Raw genomic sequence first — 21422 nt, forward strand, 5'->3', positions numbered from 1 at the left:
AGGGGAGGCCTCGCCAGGGCTGAGCAGAGGGGCAGCATCACTCCTGACTGCTGGAAATGCTCTTCCCAAAGCGCCCTGGGACACCAGTGCCCATCTTGTCCCCTCGGGCACAGTGCTGGTCACGGACAGCTCATTGTCCACCAGGACCCCAGCTCCTTCCCCACGGAGCTGCTTTTCCAGCCGGTCAGTCCCAGCCTGTGCTGGTGCCTGGGGCTGTTCCTCTGCAGTGAAGGACCCTGCGCTTGCCTTTGCTGAACTTCAGGCAGTTCCTCTCTGCCCCTCTCCCCAGCCTGTCCAGGTCCCTCTGAAGGGCTCACAGCACTCTGGGCTATCGGCCTCCCCTGCCAGCTTTGTGCCATCAGTGAACTTGCTGAGGAGGCATCGACCCCTCATCCAAGTCATTGATGAGGGCGTTAAACAGCCCTGGGGGACACCAGTGAGAGGCCTCCAAACAGACCCAGTGCCACTGATTATGACTGGGATTTTCCATTCAGCCAGTTCTCAGTCACCTCACTGCCCACTCGTCCCACCTGCACATCCTGAGTTTCCCCAGGTGGGTGTTGTGAAACACAGTGTGGAAAACCTTGCTGGAGTCCAGATGGACAATAACCACTGCCCTCTCCTCATCCATTCTTGCAGTTGTTTCATCATAGAAGGTGATCACATTCGTCAAGCAAACCTTATCCCACTTAAAATTTAGTTTAAACTCTCTCAATGAGCCCTTCCAACTCTTGGGCTAATAGCCTTTTCTCCCTTTGAGACCTCTGTTTCTTTAAACCCTTTACTGTAGACAGCAGAGGTAAAATGTGGTGATTTGTCATTTACTTCAATCAGTTCCACATTTCCTTCTCTGTCTTTTTGGCCAACATTGAAGTAGAACTGATTTAGTTTAATTCTCCAGTCCTAGAGGCCCAACAGAACAGACAAAGTATAGTAACAGGACAAAGCTGCCATTTGATCAATGTCTGATCCTCTCTCAGTTTTGCTGATGTTCTAACAGAGATCTTCATTACTCCATTAATAATAAATTTAAGATCAATTATCTACTTGCTCTTAAATTTATTATTTAGAAATACTGTGAAGCAAAAGATTAATGGTATCACTTCCACCCCTGGAGGTGTTCAAGGCCAGGTTGAAGGAAGCTTGGAGCAACCTGGTCTAGTGGAAGATGTCCCTTGCCCATGGCACGGGTGGGATGAGATGGGTTTAAGGTCCCTTTCAATCAAAACCATTCTGTGATTCCATGATCCTGTAGTTGTGTGGGGGTTTTATTTTTTGGTTTGTGTGTGTAGTTTCTCTTTCTTTCTTTCTTTCTCTCTCTTTCTTTCTTTCTTTCTCTCTTTCTTTCTCTCTTTCTCTCTTTCTCTCTTTCTCCTTTTCCTTTTCTCTTTTTCTTTTTCTTTTTCTTTTTCTTTTTCTTTTTCTTTTTCTTTTTCTTTTTCTTTTTCTTTTTCTTTTTCTTTTTCTTTTTCCAGGTGTTATTTAGTGCCTAGAAACTACAATTTTCAAAAACTGGTACCAATAACTTCATTTTAAAGACTGGGAGGTTTTCACCGCTTTAAACAGGAAAAGGTTGCTTTGCTAAAACTGCATTTCCCATAGTGCACAAGGGCTTTCAGCAGGGCTGGGTCAGCTGATGGAGACACCGAAATGTTCTTTATTTCCTGTGCAGTGCATGGAAATGTGCGGGTGGCTCATCTTTCCTCCGTCAGGTGATTGAGAGGCCGGGGAGCACAATTCTGATTTCGACAATGACAAGGGGCTCAGACGATTAACCTGCTCGGCGCTGGGAAAGCTGCTCCTTTGGGAGAAAGGGATGTCGTGAAGTCACACACTGCAGTCAGCCCTGCCAACTTCATGGGAACAGGTAGAGGGAATCTTAGGCTTTACCTTTTGTACCATTCCATTTTTTTTTTTCAAGTTACCGATTTTATTACACATTATCTAAAAGGGTTACCAGGACTCTTGATTAATTGATATTTTCTAGCAGCTGCTAAGTAGCCTTAAATAATCATTACTTTTGAAGCTTGCTTTCTTTTATTCTTTTTGGCTTTTTTTTATTTAGCAGAGAGGTTAAGAGGAAACTTTTAAAAGAGAAAAAGAGTTCTTCCAGACTGAAGCTGAGGACGTGGGAAGAATACACAAAATGTCTTCGGAAGGAAAAAAGCTTTTCAACATCATTATTTTGGGAGTCTCATTTATGTTTATATTCACTGCTTTCCAATCCTGTGGCAATATCGCGGTAGGTGTGACTTTCAAAACATTTCTGTCTCGGTTATTTATCCTGGCTTGTCTTTTTGTCTGCTCTAATATTGTTTTATTTGGGATTTTCTAAGTCAAGATTCTTTGCCATTTATCTTGTTTTGCCGCTTATCTTGGTTTAGTTTTAAGTAGATTAATGTGTTTAACCAAATAATTCAGCAGATTATTTCTTTAAGATAGCATAGTTACATCTAAAACTGAGCCTGATTGCTTAGAAAGTAGAAAATTAGTCTTATAAAATGCTTGAACTTTAAAGTAGTGTGTTCTTTGACACTTGGAATGTTGGATAGTTGAGTTACACTGAACCTTGCATAGTCTATATTCTGTATACTCCCTTTCAAAATATTTGCCGAAGTTATTATTAACCATGCTATTATTAACTAGAGTTTTATAATCTAACAAACTAGATATTGAGGGGGGAGTATGAGGATAACACTTGACAAATAGATTTCTAGAATTGCTAAACTGCCAAGTCACCTTCCAGCTGAAGGAGTTATTTGTTGCTATTCAGAATCTCTTTGCAGAGCAAAAATTGAGCGCAGCATAATCCAAATTTACTGTTACTATTTAAATTTTTAGACTCCTGCTACTGCCAGGTTTAGCCCTTTAACTTCCTGAGCTGCTTTCAGTATTTTTAGTTCTGTTCCTGCAGGGCAGTTAGATTTCAACATCCCTCTTCAGCCCACAGGTCTTACAGCTCTTTTCTTGCATGCAAGAAGGATCCTTGCTGGGTTCAGACAGATAAATGTCCTTCACTGCATTAAAGAAATAACTACTTTGGGTAGTTTTTGTAGGTCCTAGTGCAATGTGATACTTTCTGTGAGCTCTTTAAGTGCAGCCCAGCCATCTCAGAAATTCTGCAGTGAATTCAGCACCTCACTGAATTGGACTTTGGGATCATGTACTCATGTAATTCATTGTCATAAAAGTCTTTACAAGTGACTTTCAATCAGATCTGCCTGCCAGTCCAGCTAACTACATGGTCTCATGATCACTAAAGCTGATTCAAGAGGAAAAAAAAGGAACAGGGAAATAACAGGAAGCTGAAAAGAATGGAAACTCTTATCAGAGATTCATAGTTATGTCAAGAAACTTCTTTTTTTCCCCACTTTAATTAAGATAGTCATATCTATCTACGTAAGAGGGGTCTTAAGTGAAACAAAACTTTTGTGAAGTATTTTAGGTCTCTTATGAAATCATGGTTTAATAATAAAGTACTAATTTCTTCTTCAAACATAGATGTTCCCCTGCCAAGTATCTCCTGCATCTTTGTTGTGGAGGTGGTGTGAGTTGTAATTAACATTTTAAATTCTTTTAAGTACTTTGTAGTGTCTATTAATGAATAATTCTAATGCTTGATACTGACTTCAAACTGATGCAGGTGTTCTCAAAATACAAGATAGATTCTAACATATTACAATGTATGATCTTTCCCTCACAGCAAACTGTTATCACGAATTTAAACAACACAGACTTTCATGGCAGTGGCTACACGAGGTAATTACACGGATTTTCTTCTTCCTTTGCTCCTTGCAGGGTGAACTTAGTTACAGTTCCATCCAGTAGAGAGACACTCTCAAGAGATTGCAGTGCTCTGCTGACTTCACAATTTATTGACACACTTAAAGCAGTTTAAAACAGGCTTCTTCTCACAGTTCTGCTCTGAATTATTTCCAGTTGAACTGCATATCTGGTTTGCATGTAGGGAGAAAAAACCTCTGTCATCACATTCTCGGCATTTTACTTGAGAAGTTTAAAAAGGTGGAAGTTTAAAAATAAACAGAACTGCTTACTCAGGCCTTGGTTGTTTGCCTTTGTACACTGTGTGTTTGTGTAGGACAGGTGGTGTGGATCAGCTCTCAGGAAATAAAACATAAATGTGAAAGGAGCAGTCAGAAAGACAAGCAAAGCCACAAAAACCATTCTCTTGGTTGCACTGGCAGAGTCAAACTCGCCAGGCATGATCAGGGACCTTTTGCATGCCAAATTAATCTGTCATGTAGGAAAACCTGATTGCTCCTTTGAAGGGTCTACTGTCTTAATTTAAGCTAAAAATGCCCCTGGCACAAAATATGTCCGTAAAATTTCTGTGGAGTGTTTGGCACAAGATGAAAACCTCACTGACAGATAAATGAGGTTCCAGAACATTCTTCTCTAGATGCACAGGGTACAAAATACAATAACTGCTGTTCAGGCAGTTTGACAAATGCATGCTGTAAATTGCAAGATGTCACTGCCTGCAATAGTTTGAGACTCTACTCAGCAATCCAGGGAATAATACATCTGTATTCCCATGTGGAGTGCCGTGGGTGAAGAGAACAGAGGAAGGCAGGGAAATGTTTGACAATCAAAGTTTTGCTGTTAAGTTATCTATATACTTAAGTGGGTATTTTGAAATCCACTGATCACTCTTGAATCTGTTGCAATGATAGCCTATATTTTATTTGAAGTATTTAATCGTCTTTTGTTTTTTTATTTTTGTAGCATGTCTATTATTTATGGAGTATTGTCTGCCTCTAATCTTATATCACCTTCACTGGTTGCAATAGTGGGACCTCAATTCTCCATGGTTATTAGTGGTGTGTTTTATAGGTAAGTATTAATTTTGAGGTTTTGCCCTCTTCCTTGGAAATATTTCTTTAATTTTTTTTCACATCTCAGGCTCCTGTGCCATACATAAAATTCTACTGACTAAGAAAAGCCTCTCACAGAGATCCCGTGGGTGTGTAACTGCAGATACTGTGGGTGTGTAACTTCAGCCTACTGGAAACAACACATTTTTTTCCACATCATTTCTAGACTTTGCTGACTGTGGAATTGAGGTTATGGTCTCAGATTAATAACCATATAAAAAAATTTCTATGTGCTTAGAAGTGTAAAAAGATTTTTCACATACAACGTGTTTTTCAGCATTCCTTAGGGTAGAGTAGCTGATTTAGAAGCACCTAAGTGAGGTATCTGATTGTTAAAGAGCATTGTCCTCTTTAGGTTGGTATTCAATGAACTGATGTGTTCTGTTCTAGCCTATACATTGCAGTCTTTATCCAACCAGCTACATGGGCTTTCTACACTGCCTCTGTGCTTATTGGCATTGCAGCTGCTGGTAAGCATTGTTCTTACTCTGCTGACTGTTTTTTATGAGATTTGAATATAACTTTAAAATATTTTTATTTCCTGAGCAATATATTCTGTCTGTTTCAGTCCTCTGGACAGCCCAGGGAAATTGCTTGACTGAAAATTCCGATGAAAACACCATTGGAAGGAACAGTGGAATATTTTGGGCACTTCTACAGTGCAGGTAAGCTTTATTTGTTAATTTTTTGTTGTTGTTGTGTACACATTCTGTTTTTTTATGTGTTTTTATGAGTGGAAGACTGCATTGAAAAATACTCTCCTGGAACCTTGCAGTCAGTTGGAAGGAGAGATGAAAGCAACATTTTTATTTGTGTTGTGTATTACAGACCAGGGAATAAAATAAAGTTGAATATTGCAATCTCATCTCTTGAGCTGCTAAAAGAGGTACATTTCTGTTACGGGAGCATTTGGGGGATCTAACAGCAATCTTGGTTGTAGAGGGCTGTGCCAGTTTGTGTCCTTTACTGAGGGGAGAAGCTGGTTCTTGCTGCCAAGGTGAAGACACTGAAGTTGGACCTGGCAGTCAGAAGCCAGAAAAGCAATCTTGTTTTTGATGGCTCTCTGATATTAAACCTTGAGTGCTGCTTGACTCAAAAAAAATCAACAGAAGGCTCAGCATCAAGAAGGGCAGTGAGAACAAGACAATGAATGTTGTGTTGTGGCTGTTAAGTGTTTTGTGCAGAGATAGTTAATGCCTCTCATGAGAGTGAAATGCAATTAGGATATAGAGGAAAATTATGAAAATATGCAAGAAGATAGAGCTGATAGCTTGAAGAGAGGTTGAATAGGTTGGGACTCTTTCCTGTGGAGGAACAGGAGCTGAGGAGGATTAAACCAATGTGTTACCCCAAATGAAGGCAGCAGGGTCACTGAGTGTAGAACTGTTGCTCATCAAATGCTGCTGTGCTGGAGCTGGGGTCACTGGATGAGAGTGAGGAGGACTGGTTTGAAGCAGATAAAGTGCTTTGTACAGTGGGTGCTTAAACTTTTTGAGCTTGCAGCCACGGGAGTGTGTAGAGTTGGATGGTGTGAGCAGGATTGAAAAGGAATCAGACAAATTTCATGGGAGACAGGTGCACAAATGGTTCCTGAAGAGAGATCCTTTTACCACCTGTAATGCAGCAGTTCTGAATGTTCTCCCAGAATATGTATCTGGGAGATAACCAGGGGAGTGACTGGCAGAAATGCTTAGAGTGCTGATCCTTGGCTGGGAGAACATCAGCCTGCACCAGGGGTGTGCTTGTGTTTCTAAAGTTTTCACTTCCAGAATTAACCCCTCAGTATGTTATCAGAGGAGCAATTTCCACAAACCCAGCTGATGGTGTGTTTCACAGTGAGTAAGAAGCATGGGTTAATTAGAGGAAAATTTGCTCTAAAGCTGTTTTAAATCATTCACTCAGAATGACTGTATTTTGGGAAATGGTAGTTGAGGACACAGAATTTCCTTGAGTTGAAGCAATACTTCAGACTAGACACATGACCCTGCAAAGGAAGTGTTACAAAATCACCTCTAGAAACATGTCAGCTTTCTAACCTATACCATTCCAAAATTAGAAGCCACTTAGATGCAGATTTCCTCATTTTTGCCACCACCTTGAGTCTTGATTGATGAAGATAAATAGTCAGCATTTTGGGGCAGAATCCTCAAAAATTTGTTTGAGTTTTATATAGAAGCAGCTGACATGGAAAGTGACTCATGTCATTGTTTCTTTCATAATTGCACAGCCTTGGGATATATAGATACATATTTGTATAGAATTGTACTACTGTAGTGCTACAACCCTAGTTTTTTCATAGAATGTATTGTTGACCTTTGTTCTTTTTGTTTGCAGCTTGATTTTTGGAAATCTATATATATACTTTGCTTGGCAAGGGAAAACTCACATATCAGGTGGGTACTGCTTGTTTATATGGCCAACCTTTAAATATAGTAGCATGAATTAGCAGATGAAATAATAAACTCCAAAGTGTCAGGAAGCTTATACAAAAGCAGACTTTTGGAGTTTTTTTTCCCCTTCCAATTTATTGCAGATAGTCTCTTCTTGGAGATTTTCCACAATAGCTACTCTGGGATTTTCCCTGTGCAGACACATTTGTGCCAAAAATACACCTATTTGAATATTATACACACTCTCCCATTCCAAAGTGAGCTCCTGGTGTGGAGTGTTCTTCTAAATCATATTGGAGATTGATAAAGCTATGAAATAAAGGAAAATAAAGGAAAAGCAGTTTACTAGTGCAGATCCCAGTCTGCACTGGTTGTGCTGGCACAAAGCAGTGTAGGAGGCAGAGGCTGAGATGGGGGAGAGTGGAGAAAGAACTCTCTTCCTTTCTTGGCATAAGTTTAAGAGATGAACTTCCTGATGGGATTGTAAGTAATGCTGTATTCTTTTTCCATTTAATGTTGTGCTAGACTGAAAAAGAGCAGGAACTGGAGAACAATAGACTTTAATAATGTTTTTGAGCTAGACAGTGTTGAGATTCTGTTTCTAAAGCAAAGATTTCTGTCAACTGTTTAAGCCAGGCAAAGTGGTGGTGGGAGATTCAATAAGAAAAGTTGTGAAAATAGATTTTAATAACCAAAACTGAGTGCTGCTGGGAAATTAGTGCTCTGTAAACAGATAAGTTTGATTTTCCTGTTCTGTAATTACGGATAATTTTCCTTATTTAGTGCTAATGTTGAATATCTACTGGGATGGTCAATTCTTTTAACCTTTAACAGATGATTTAATTGTGCTCTAGTCAATCAGGAATAAGATGTTGACTTTTAAATGATAATTATCAGGCTTCAAAAACAACGGAATAGAAAGAACAGTTCACTTTTTGTTCCTGTTAGCTCCATCTTTTCAGGTTCTCCACAGATACAGGTTTGGTAATGAAACACTGGCTAAATTTAAAGGTCATTTTCTGCATTCCCTCACCTGTAACACAAAGGTTTAAGTGTTATTGGTAATATTGGAGACACTTTGAATCTGGTGGGGGTCTCAAATTCTGTGCATTTCAAACTTCACTGCTCTGCTAACCACAGAATAGAGCAATTAACTATGAGGCAGTTCTGCTGTTACATTTCCCTCCATTTTAAATGTCTTGAGATTCTTCTTTATTCAAAAATTTTCTATCAAACCCAAACAGCATTTCAAAATCAAATCTTATTTTACTACCTATATAAAAATAGCACAGGCATTTCAAGCTGTGAGGCACACCTTCTCCTTTTGGTTCTGTGATCATACACAAGTTATTTTTAGGACAAGTTTGCATTTGCTGTTGTGCTAAGGGGCAAGTAAATACAAACATAGGTAGAATCTTCAGTGTCATGCATTAGTTCAGTCACAACTGCTTGCTGCTACTGGCTTTTTTCCCCCTGCTTAATACTGGTAAATGAGAGTGGCTTTTGTGTTAGATGTGTCTGTGTTCTGCTGTAGTAACCAACTTGGTTAGCAGAGTTTCCCCCTCCAGCTGCTGTGGCAGTTACTGAGGTTTTGGTGGCTTTAATGCCTTTGTAGTTTCCCAGCCTACAGCTTATGATGTCATGGTGCTCGTGGTTCTGATGCTGGTCAAGAGATTAGAAATCTGAAGGGGTTTGGGGCAGTTTATGTCCACTTTGAATTATGTAAGTCTTCAAAGATGTAATTTCTCCTGCTAATACTTTATGCACTTCCTTTAATTGGCTGCTCCTTGGTCATAGCCTTTGCATGGCAGAGAATGCGAGGGACCTCTTTAATTTGCCGATATTTTGTTAGCACCATAAAACTGAGACAGGAGTTTGCCAGCAGCTCCATGTGGAAGGTAAGCTAGTAAATGAGTGTGTGCTAAACACTGTAGCATGTCTGTGTTAGTTGTTTGAAGGTAGCTGGATTGGTTTGAATATCTTCTGCACATCTGGTTATGGCTCTTGTTTGTTTTTCCACAGAGAGCGATCGCAGAACTGTCTTCATTGCTCTGACTGTTATCAGTCTTGTGGGCACAGTTCTGTTCTTTCTGATTAGGAAACAAGAGGACACAAAAGCTCCAGGGGATGATGATTCCACTAATGAAATCCTGGGGGAGAGCTCGTAAGTGTTGATGGCAGTAGCACATTGTCACATCTCCTTGTTTGTGCTCCTGATCCGCAGAGGAACATTGCACATTCACTTCTCCTCTGTGCTAAAACATGAATGTTATCAACAACCTGGAGGATTCACAGATTTAACAGAAAAATGTCTGTACTTTAATAATGAAAATATATGAGAAATAATGTTAGTGATATGGTATATTCTCAAGGGTGAAGTTCAGTACTGCACATAAAGTTTTTCCTTCAGTAAGCAAGTGACTTGCAAAAGATATCCTTCTCCTCTCTTCCCTGGATTATTATTAAACACTTTAATGTTTTATCTTGCCCTCATCAGCCCATTTGAAAGGCTGGTATAAACAGAAAATACTCCTTTTTTATAGGTTGTTTTACAAAACTGGAACAGGTTTTTCCTATCTTCTCTAAATATATATGCCATCCCGATAAATACATTAGAAATGCACAGTTACACAGATTCAGTGCAGTTTTGCCTGGGGCATCAGCTTGAATGTTTTTGCTTTATTTAAAGAACAGTGGAAATGTTAGGAAAACATCAGTGAACATGCCTGTGGAAAAAATATTGAAAGCTCAAAATGTTCAGAAGAAAGATTCTGTTAAGCAAGCGTTCACTAGTGCAGGCAGCAAATAGATTTTGTGGTTACTTTAGATCTCAGAAACTTTGAAAAAATACATTAGCATATTCTAGTATATAGTGCAGGGCACAAAAATGTACAGAAGGTTTGACAAATGAAGATGCCTTCCAGCACAGCAGTAAGGTGTGGTTATTCTTGTCCATTTTGACCAAGTCGTTTATTTACCCAGGTCTGCACGAAACAAAATGATGAGAGCAGTGGCTGCCTTCAGTAAGTACAATTTCAATAAGAGTTTTTTCAGCAAAACCTGGCATCTCCTTGCCAGCTCTTTGTGTTTGTGCTGATGATGTGATCATGTACAAACCACTTCAATCACATACTTGAGCAGTCCAGGAGAGACTTGGTGTGTTCCTCCTTTGATGTGATTTCAGATCCAAACTGCTTTACAACAGCGTCCTTGAACAGATGAGCACAAAAGGAGCAGGTTACTACTTGAGAAAGGCAGTGAGATTGAAAAATAAAAATCAACAAACATATGAAGATAAAAAGAAGTCACAGGTTGTTTGATTTTGTCGCCAGTTGTTACCAGTTAACAATTTAGAACTGAAGCATTTGCAGTTCCCTTTGAAGCTTGATGTGTTCTGCCTGAGACTGTTAAGTTTGTTGTGAGGATATGGGGATCTTCACTGAAAATGTATTTATCCTTTCAGGAGACAGTTGCCATGAATTAAGAGTACAAAAATACAGCGAGCATAAAATTGTCTGATAATTGGAAACTGTGTATCTCCTCTTTAATATTTCCCCCACTGCATTTCTTACAAAATGTAATCTTTGGATGGCACATTTCTAGAGGGCAGGTCGGGGTTGGTTCATTTAGCACTCTGCTGTAATAAACAATAAATAAAACTTCAATGCACATTTTGTAAAATAACCAATTTTTGCTTTAAGCAAAGAGCAAAAGTCTGTGTAGATTATCTTAGTATTCTCAGAAGTTTTATTAATTTTCTTTATTATTTCTTTACAGAGAAATCTATTACACTGAGCTTCACCAAAGAGATGCTGCTTCTCAGTGTTACCACAGGCTACACAGGTATGAAGCCAACAGAGTTTCACCATTGATCAGTGTCAGGGCATTGTTTGGAATTTTAACCCTAGACTGGAATTTTGACCCATATCTCTGCAAACATTATTTAGATATTTTCATTAATTTTGGGTTACTTGTGATGTTTCTGTGTCCTGGGGAGTGTTTCTATACAGGAGGAGGTGTGCATCCAAATCTCCAGGTGCTGGTTCAGTAAAGTTCTGGGTCCCAAAGCAAGAGGCAAAATTTACAGAGCTGGCTTCTATGGGATTTGATATTCCACTGTCAATGGTTTGGAGATTGTTTAATGCAGTTGTATTGCATTTGAATTAAAGGAATATTTGTACATCCCACCTTCATTAAGGCATGGGAGATTCCTAATGCTCTTCATTTTAGTCTTGGTTCTGTTTGGGACCAGCTTAGTAATTTTCAATTGCTTTTATCAATAGAGTTTGCTGTGGCAAGAGTTCTCACTGTTTTTATCAGCTTTTAGTTGAACTTGGTCTGCCATCCTTGGACCAATGTATGAGTTGTAAAATGATTTTTTTTTTCCATAAAAGTGATTCTTCCACCAAGAAACGTTATAAAATCCTTGAGTTGTTTTTTGGTGGGTTTCTTGCTCCTTATTTGGTTTCAGCTGTAGTTTTGTTCATGATCAAATTAGTTTTTTTACAAAATAGATGTACTTTCAGAACTCTGAAAAGCTCTGAGTCACCATTAGGAAGCATTATTGTTATGTGAAAAGAAAAACTTAGCTGTGAACAAAATATAAACCTTGCAGTTTACAGCAGCTCCTGGTAGAGGAATAGCAGGAGTAGCTCTGGAGTTGGGTTGCTCCAGCCACTAATCTGAGTTACAAATTACTGCAGAGCATCTCCAGTGTTGGGTTAACCCAGATCAACTCACATGAATTCCTCTGTGGAGCAAGATAACAAGGGAAGGAGTCAGTCAGGTTTTGCCTGAATATCCTGAAATTTGGGTTTACAGGTGGGATTAAAAAAAAAAAAAAAAAAAAAAAAAATCAGTCCAGACTGGGGAAAAAAATATCTGCTGCCATCTTCTGGATCTGGGTTGGTGTTGCTGCTTTCTGTAGGAAAACAGAAATTTCCCTAAGGCCAAGAAGGGGGTTTATGCCAAAATTACTGCTCAGGTTAAGATGCTCCAAGTGCAGCCCTGTTTTTGAAGCCATGAAGTTTATCCAGGCAGGGCAGGGTGTGCTGTACCAGTGTTTGGCTGTAGCCAAAAAGCGAAGGATAAAAATCAGAACGTTTTATTTTAAGCTGTTTTTCTCTGCTCAGGAATAACCTTTTGTGTTGTTTTTAATACACTTTTTTTTGGTTTTAATACAGTTTTGTATTGAGTTGGTATTTTTATGATAATGGTTGCTCATGGTCACATTAGCTGGGTCAGTGGTGTCACCTTTCCTCATACTAGTGGCAATAGAAAGAAAGAGGATTTAAAACAAATAGCAGTTTTTCTTTCTCAGCTTAAATTCATTATGAATTTAATGTATGAACTAAAATGAATGTATGAATGTATGAACTAAAAAAGTTCATTTTAGGATTCTTAGCTCCTTATTGGTATTTGGGGCTGCAGGGACTTTTAGGAGTGCCATAACTTGAAGGGGGAGAGTCCTTAAATGAAACTGTGCTTTATTTCTTCAGTTACTTTGTGTTATTTCACGTGGCATTTTTTGTTTGATAAAATTCCCAAGTTCTTGAGTAGTAGAAATGTAAACTGTACAAAGGTGTTGGGTCAAGAGTAGCAGCACTGAACCTGAGTGCTTGTGACACCAATTAGTAACACTTTTCTAATGTGGCTTTTGAGAATTGCTATAGAAGAATATAATGATTACATAGTATAAAATTCCCTCTTTGCTTTTCTTACCCACATCTCATTTAAACACATGGTTTGAAAGATACCTGAGAGGAAAACAGCTTTTAGACATAAAGATTTTTCTCATAACTTTTGTGAAAGTGCATCTATCAGTTCTGTTTGGTTTCCTTCCAAGGTTTGGTGTTAACATTCTTTTCTGGAGTGTATGGAACGTGCATTGGTGCTGTGAATAGGTTTGGCAGTGAAGAGAAAAGCCTGATTGGTCTCTCTGGTATTTTTATTGGTGTTGGAGAAATCTTGGGTAAGCCTAAATTTGTTACCTTCTGACAACAAAAAGGATTAGGGTGATGTAGTAATTCAAAATTGTTTGGGTTTAGGTTTTTTTGTGTTTAACTCAGTAGCCTGGTTTGAGCTTCCAGCAGTAATTATGTGAACACAAAATGAAATAGCAGTGTAATTGGCACTGTGGTTCCTTACTACAGTGTGAATTATACCTTACACTGTGAAAGTGGATGGAGACCAGTTCTAATACTCTGCATTCTCTTTGGGTTAATGTGGAGGAATACACAGATTTCAAATGTGAGAAGCACTGGGCTGCAGTGTTATTAGGGAATTGACACCATTTTGCTATTTTAAATGCTATTTTGAAATAGTATTATGTTTGCATTTTTATTACTTCTTGAGTGATATAATTTTTAAAATTTTTAATAAATGCTTGCACTAAGGATTTCTTTCTTTAAAAAGTTTGCTCATGTTAAATGAGATGTGATATTTGAATAAATTTGAATACAGGTAATATTCATTAAATATTTTTTTTTCTGTAGACTCAAGTACTGAGGTGTTTAACAGAATACCACTGTTCATTAGCAGCTCAGATCCATTGAGTTGCAAGTTTTTGCAATTAAGAGCTGAGCACAAGCCTGTCCATTTTCACTTAGTGCTGTTGCAGTACTGAAGGAGACTGGCTGCTGGTTAAATACTTGCCAAAAGGTGAAATATGTTCATCAGCAACCATCTGATCAATCTCCTGCCCCATTTCCCTGACAAACTCCTTGGGGCTCTTTGCTTGTCAGTCAGTCTTTGTTATCCAAAGTGGGAACGTTTATAATTTAAATTGTCAGTATTTAAATCTTCACTTGTGATTCAATTCTCTTTTCTGCTTCAGGAGGAGGAATCTTTGGCTTGCTGAGCAAGAAGAATCGCTCTGGCAGGAACCCAGTGGTGATGCTGGGCATCTTTGTCCACTTCATAGCCTTTTATTTAATTTTTTTCAACATGCCAAATGATGCCCCCATTGCTCCTATGGAAGGAACAGATCAAGTTGCTTATATGATTCCAAGGTATGTGGGATTTTTTGCCTTTGGGTGCTGTAACTCAGGATGTGCATAAACAGCTTTTTTCTGTACAGAAAATTTCTTGAAGTTGTTGGTTTTTTTTTTTTTATCCTGTGTAGTGACTAACTTCCTAGAAAAAGCTTTCAGGAATTCTGTTTTTATTAGAGGTAGATATTCCACCAGTGTGCACCCAATTTAGGAACTTGAATGGCATAAGAATAAAAAGCCTGGGGATGAATAATAGCAGTTGTGTCACTTGACAACTGATGTTTCTGACATGTAGCACAATAGCAAGACCAGCATCTATTGTAGTAGGTGTTAAGAATTCAGTTTATTTTAAAACAGTCTTGGGCTCAGTTTTACATCAGGGAGCACCAGCCTTGCCCTGGTTTTCAAAGTCTTCCAGTGCTATTTGTCAAATTCCACTTGGTCTGAGTGCAGCCTGTCCCTTACAGCACTCAGTGTTTGGGGGCAGAATACAGAAAGCTTTCTTATCTCATCGTTGCAACTTCCTTTTGGGCTGCACTTTTACCAATTTGTGTGAAAATCTCTTACTGTCAGTTTTGCAGAGCCAGCTTGCAATTCTAAGCATTTGTGCCTGTGCAGGTGACTGGTCTTAGCTGGAGTATTTTCCTGTCAAATGAATTGGTGTTTCTCTAACATTCCTGCAGATTTTGTGAACTCACCATGTGTCTCAGCTTTTAATCACTGCTGTGTGGGTTTCATGGCTCCAAGCACTAAAATGAGTTATTTTAGTGATTCTAGTTCAGTGTAGAATTGACTGCAGGTAACAGTAACAGAAGTCTTGGCATTCAAGAAATTTAAGCTGATGAAATGACTCCTTTTGCCAAGTCAGGCATTCCCAGGCCTTTTCTAGGGAAATTAAAAGTGTGATAGCTTTCTTCCATTCTCAGTTTCCAAATAAGTCTGCCAGAAACAGTTTATAGATGTGTGAACTGTTTGAATGAATGGCTTTTAAACTGGAATTGCTTTCTCCTTCAGCAAGGAGGTGGCCATGCTCTGCAGCTTCCTGCTGGGGCTGGGGGACAGCTGCTTCAACACCCAGCTCCTCAGTATTTTGGGATTCCTGTATTCAGAGGACAGTGCTCCTGCCTTTGCCATCTTTAAGTTTGTTCAGGTATTGCCTAACACAGCCTTTTGGGAGTAGGATTGTTGGCATATAACTGAAATACCGGGTTGGTCTTTTTAATGAGCTGAGAAGAATGTTTCTGCAAATTATTTCATCCTGAATTTTGGTGTAAAATAATTTTGTGAAGCTGGAAACGGTTTCCTGAGCTATGATCTTAAAGCTTTGTTTCTAGACAAAGTGGTTTGAAATATCAGAAATTTTGGTAGTGATTTTACCAGTTTGAAATATCAGCTTGCGATGCTACAAACACTTCAGAGTTTGGTGTTAATTTTCTACAGCTGAATGCTGTTTAAATAACAAGTAAAAACTAAATCTGTTGTGGGACACACTGAGACATATGTTGAGGTATAACGAAGCCTTGAGATTCTCTGTCTACTACAAAAAAGCATTCTGAGAGCTTCATATTAAACTGTGCCTATGTCAGTTTGATAATCCTTCTGCAGCAGAGCACCAGCCTGAAAATCTCCACTGATAATCTTCTCACTTTGTTTTTCCTGTCAGTCCATCTGTGCTGCAGTCGCCTATTTCTACAGCAACTACTTCCTGCTGCAGTGGCAGCTGCTGATCATGGTGCTCGTGGGCTTCTTTGGAACAATCACCTTCTTCACTGTGGAGTGGGGAGCAGCAGCAGCCCTTGCTGCCCGTGGCTCAGACTACAGCAGCATCTGATCCCTGTGCCAGGCCTGCTCTGCCAGGAGGAACAGCACTGGCACGGTTTTTGGGAGGTGTGAAAACGTGAAAGAGGTCGAATTGATGCAAAGGTTGAGGTGGAGGAAGGTGCTACTTCACTCCGACTGAATGGGAAACAGGAGGAAAAAAAATTGCCACATTTAGAGGCTTTTTTTTTCCTTGCTTTGCTCATCTGAGCTGGTGTTGTGTTGTTAAAAATCTGGTATTGGAGATGGAAGGAAATGTAGGGACCCATGTATTGAACAATTCTCTTCTGAGATGTCCCTTTCAGAATGTAATTGCCTAATTTCACTCTACCATGCACTACAGAATTAGTTTGGGGTTTTGTCCCTTAAATTATTTTTCCTATATTCTAGTTCTGCAGACATTTGAATTCCTGTATTGAATGAGTGATATTTTTATAAGGTAGATTATATTGCAGATCGTGTCTGCACAGCTGAGAAATCAATTTGGCATTGAATTTTTCAACAATGAGATGTGAGGAAGTATTTCTGGGAGAAATGTTGCCTTATTCTGTATCCCTCAGCTTCTTGTTTTCCAACCATTTGTTTATTAATCTATTTCATGTACTTGAGTTTTCAGATCCATGGGAGTTTTTTGTTTGGTTGGGTTTTTTTTCTGTTTTGGGCTTTTTTGGGTTTGGTGTTTTTAATCTTTTTTGTGAGGAAGTGGATCAGGTTATAGTGTGACATGATAGATTTTACAAGAATTTGAAGAAATCACCCTTGGCCATCTTAAAGATGGGATCCCAAGGCCTGTGAAATACTGATGGTGGAAAACAGCTTCTGGCTCAGCATCTCAGAATTGAAGCGTGTTTGGAAAGGTGCTGAACCTTCCTCAGGGCAGTGCTTTATGAAGGACCATAATCCACGGCTTCCCTCCCAGAGTCTCAAATAGTTCTTTTGAGTTCAATGGCATTTTCATCATAAAATGATGAAAATCTGTGATGGGAGCACTAAGACAACTTTTAAAAATATACATAATCTCAGAATGTGAACTGTCAGGATAATACTGCAAGTGTTTAGTCTACTGCATAACCTGAAACACTTGTCTTAAGTTGTTTTATTCACTCTGTTTTGGGAAAATTGAACTGTAATCTTACTCCACCAAATAGGAAAGCATATTTAGTTACTATTACTGGCATAGTAACTCAGTTTTAATCCAGAACTGTTATAGATGATGTAACAGGCAGTGCCTGCAGCTCACCTTGGCTTTATCTGCCTACATAAACTGAAGCACTTGCAGTTGTGTTTGTCTGGTGGGCAAAGAGCAGGCAGGGAACACTGATAAGGTGTTTTTAGACACTCTGTGGAGCTATTTTTAGAAGAGTACTGTTCACCAAAACCTTCTTTGACACCCAGTCAGAATGTTAATGTCTTGTCTTTAAAGACAAGTTCAAAAAGAGTCTGGTTATGTGTCAGTAGCTCCCACGTGTTGTAACCGTGTAGGAACTCCCAGGGTTAACCCTGGGGATGGAGGGTGGCATCTCCTGTGACATTTGCTGTCACTTTTGCTCTCCAGGAGCACTGTCACAACTCCCATGGACCACATCCCTCGTTGTGCACAACCAAAGAGCTGAGGGGGATCTTTTTATAGGGATGGAGAAAGAGATTTTTAAATTCAGGGCAGGTTTTTGCTGTGAGATCAGCAAGGTGTTAATGGGGGGATTAGAGGGCACCTGAACATCCAGCAAGCTGAGAAATCTGGGAGGACAACCAGGAGAGGGAGGCTCGTGTATATTCCCAGGAGATTTAATGAATGATGTAAAAGAGAATGAGGCAGAACATGTATTTGAGTGAGGGGTTACCAGAGCCATTCCAATTTGTCAGGCAGCCTGAAAAAGCATTCAGCGTTCAATCAATATGTGATTAATGGGACCAGCAGTGCTGCAAAGCCTCTCTCACCCACTCCTGTTATCCTGCAATTTGAAGCATATGATTTTTATATACTGAGCACTACAAAGGTGTGGATTAAAGGACGCTGCCAGTGATTAAAATTCTCTTGTTGCTACCCATTTGTATTTTCTCCAGAGTACCAAAAGGGATAAAGAGCTTTTTTTTTTTTTTTTCCCCAGACTGGGAATTACTGTTGTTTTTTTTCCTCCAAACCCTTTCAGGGCCCTGTTTTCCCCATCACAATAATGAGAGCAGAAAGACTTGAAAGTTCACAAGGAGCAGTTTTTTCTTACAGTGTGTTTGGGGGAAAAAATGTTTCTTGGGTCTTGTGGGGATGAGTAACTTGTAAGTGCTTTTTAAACAATGTCATTTAATTGTAAGTAGGTTATGGCTCTCATGAGGATGCTTCTTAAATTGATCCCTTTTAATGATGCACTTTTGTGATGTACATTTGCCATATAAGAATTATATGAACTATTTTATTAGAAATTAAAAATACTAGGTTCATGTAGTTTCAAAAAGCATTTTGAAACCAACTCAGAAGGATACTAATGAACAAGGACTTGTGGGTTTTCAGTACCTCTGTGAATCTGATGCTTTACTTTTTTTTTCTTTTTCTCTGTTCTGGTCTGACTCAGTATCAGATAATCTTAGAAGGGTGCTCAGAACTATTTATAGGGTCATTAAAGGGAAGTATTATTGTGCTGTGACAAGTTTTGCAAGAAACCATGACATTCTTTAAAGCTGCATCATGGGTAGCTATTTTTTTTTACTATTAAATGTATAAGTATTGCTTTTCACATTTGGTTTGAAGAGAGAGGCCTGAGTTATTCAGGCTGCTGATGACATATGATTGCTTTTCACTTATTCATATTTCTTTGATTTGCCAAGAGGTGAAAAATCCTCTCCAATGTACACAGTTGTTCATTTGGTTGAAATTTTTGGTGTAGCAATATAAAGAACAGTAAACACTGACATCCATTTATGATTCCATCTCTTAATCTGTTAATCAGCATTTACCAACCATCCCCTTCATTTCACCTCAGTGACCTTTGAACAATTTCATGTAATCTGAATTGGGACCTCACGGTTAAATTAAGAGAGATTTGGAACAAAAAAAAGGCTTTTGCTTTATCTGTGGGTTTGTTTTATATTAGAAATTTCATCTTTATAAGCAAAATTATACATGAAGTTGCTTTGGTTTATTAAAAAGTCTTCTTTAAATTTTTTCCCCTCATTCTTTTAAGGTGTTACTAAGGTTTAATATCTTGACATATCACATCCTCAAGTTTTTCAAACAAATGCTAAACAGGAAATGAAAACTGCTTTTCTTGACAACTGAGTGCCAAATAGGCTGCTACAAATTAGTCTTTAATGAATCTCACATAAATAAATCTGTATTTTGTATTGCCAGTTGGTTTTAATTTTGATACATGGATGCATGGATTGAGAATTTCTACAGCTGGGGACTTCCTTTCTAGTGATGTGGTTTTACTTCCTTTAATGATGTGGTTTTACTTCTGTTTGTTAGTTTGATTAGGTACAGCCTATCTTAGCAGGAAGAGAACCATTCATAAAAACATTTTTAAAAAAAAATTCAAATTTTCTGCAGTTACCTCTAAACTCTTACGGGATATTAAAAAAAAATCCCAAACAACCAGTACCCTCAAAAATCCTTAACCAAGGTCCCTATTTTAGCAGAAACCCTCCTGTGGTACTGTTGTGAAAAACCAGAAATTTTGTGCTGGTAAGTTCTTCAAATGTTAGTGACCATTTTAAAATACACTGGGGAGAGAACTTCCTGGTGGGGTTTTCTGTGACTTTATGGAAACATCATTTAAGTGCAGAAGGCCATAGTTCAGGGCCACGTGTCAGTTAAGGAGACAAAGTTCTTCTGGACCTTTGTGGAATTCCACAAGTTTACTTCAGCTGAGGAATGTGGTTCCCTGGACTCCAACCTAAGTAATAAATGCACAGAGGGCTGTGTAAACAGAGCACTAAATTCTGTATTTTAGGGCAAACATTAAGTGTTTGCTGTCGGTATAAATAGGAAATGCAATGTTCAGCATCATGCCAGGAGCCACAGTACCCACCTTGGACCCAAACTGTGTGAGTGAGTTCGTCAAGGCACGAGCTTACAATCACAACCCTTCATTTTCCTGGTGAAAGGTGTGTTTGAAGGCTTTATCCACACCTCTGTTTTCCTTGTAGAGCCACAAATGTTAATTGAATGGCAGCAGCAGTTAATACCATGCTTTCCTTGATCCCTGTCTAACGTGCAGGCAGAAAAAATAAAAGACAGGATGATTTAGAGATGGAGCTGAACTGGGAAGTTTGCTGCTTTACAGGGACCTTGCCCTTCTGATATGAATGTGCTGGTTCAAAAGCAAGATTGAGGCTGTTGGGATTTTTCATGTGAAATTCAGAATGGTGCCTTGATACATTTATTTTCAGAGTTCATGTTAGTAGAAGCACGGAGAAGCACCAGTAAGAGTGGGGAAAACATCCTTCAAATGCAATAAAGAGCAAATCTGGAAGTGAGAATTAGTCTCAGTGGGCACATGAAGGGGGTGCTTTGTTCAGTTGAGTTTGTGCACTGGAAATTGAGATTTCTGTTTAGTTCATACTGCCTCTGTTAAATTGGTTATCTCAGCTGTTGAGAGTCTTCCTCCAAGCTCTCCTTTCTCTTTTATTTACATTTTGACACTGTGCAGAAGTCTAAACGATGGACACTTTTTTACCTTTAAAAGGTGTCCTCGGGTTGGAATTGGTGGTAATTGAGAGCGGCTCACACAATGATTATCCCTAATGGAAACGCTGATTTCAAGTGAGTACACCGACTCTTGCTTTCATGGGGACAGCCATGCAAATAAAAGCGAATTACAGACATTGGTTTTTGTTAATGGGCTCCTTAAGTTGTCGGGATTGCTCTTGTCACTGTTTTAGAAGAGGGAGACACAGTCTGAACCCATGGGACTTGGGAATGCTTTGTAAGAGCCGCCTTAGGGAAATGGAAGAGTTTGGTTTAGGGCTAAGGAGTCCTTTGGAAATGCTTCATTCTGGTTTAGACACACACCAGTGAAGTGTCTGGGGGAAATCAGTGGCTTCTTCAGCCGTAGCCTGTTCCCTTGTCCTGTCTGAGAGCCCATCTTAAGGAAACAGATGCTGTTGAGAGAAGTGTCTAAATGTCGGTTTGGGGCGGTTTTTTTTTTTTTGTTTATTTGCTTCCTTTTCCAGTATCCTTTCCCACGATTTCAGTTACTTTCCTTTTAATTCAAGTGGTCTTGTCTGAAAGACTCCAGAAAATCAATCAGAATCGTGGAGTGCTTTTCTCCTGTTTATCTAAATTTAAATGTGGCTTTGTCCAGGCTAAAAGTCAGGATTCAGTGGAGGCTCCA

General features: G+C 39.1%; 1 protein-coding gene across 1 annotated transcript; it reads left to right on the forward strand.

Moving 5' to 3' along the window:
- The first annotated feature begins 1663 nt into the window (after window positions 1-1663).
- MFSD11 (major facilitator superfamily domain containing 11) lies at window positions 1664-19248 on the forward strand. The gene is made up of 14 exons (XM_066332073.1): window positions 1664-1867; window positions 2066-2242; window positions 3704-3759; window positions 4747-4854; window positions 5286-5365; window positions 5464-5560; window positions 7230-7288; window positions 9308-9449; window positions 10268-10308; window positions 11063-11128; window positions 13131-13256; window positions 14121-14295; window positions 15292-15427; window positions 15941-19248. The coding sequence occupies exons 2-14, from the start codon at window positions 2147-2149 to the stop codon at window positions 16106-16108; spliced, it is 1350 nt and encodes a 449-aa protein (XP_066188170.1). The 5' UTR covers window positions 1664-1867; window positions 2066-2146; the 3' UTR covers window positions 16109-19248.
- Window positions 19249-21422: the final 2174 nt, after the last annotated feature.

The sequence above is a fragment of the Sylvia atricapilla genome, chromosome 18 (genome assembly GCF_009819655.1).
Source record: "Sylvia atricapilla isolate bSylAtr1 chromosome 18, bSylAtr1.pri, whole genome shotgun sequence".
Classification (NCBI taxonomy): Eukaryota; Metazoa; Chordata; class Aves; order Passeriformes; family Sylviidae; genus Sylvia; species Sylvia atricapilla.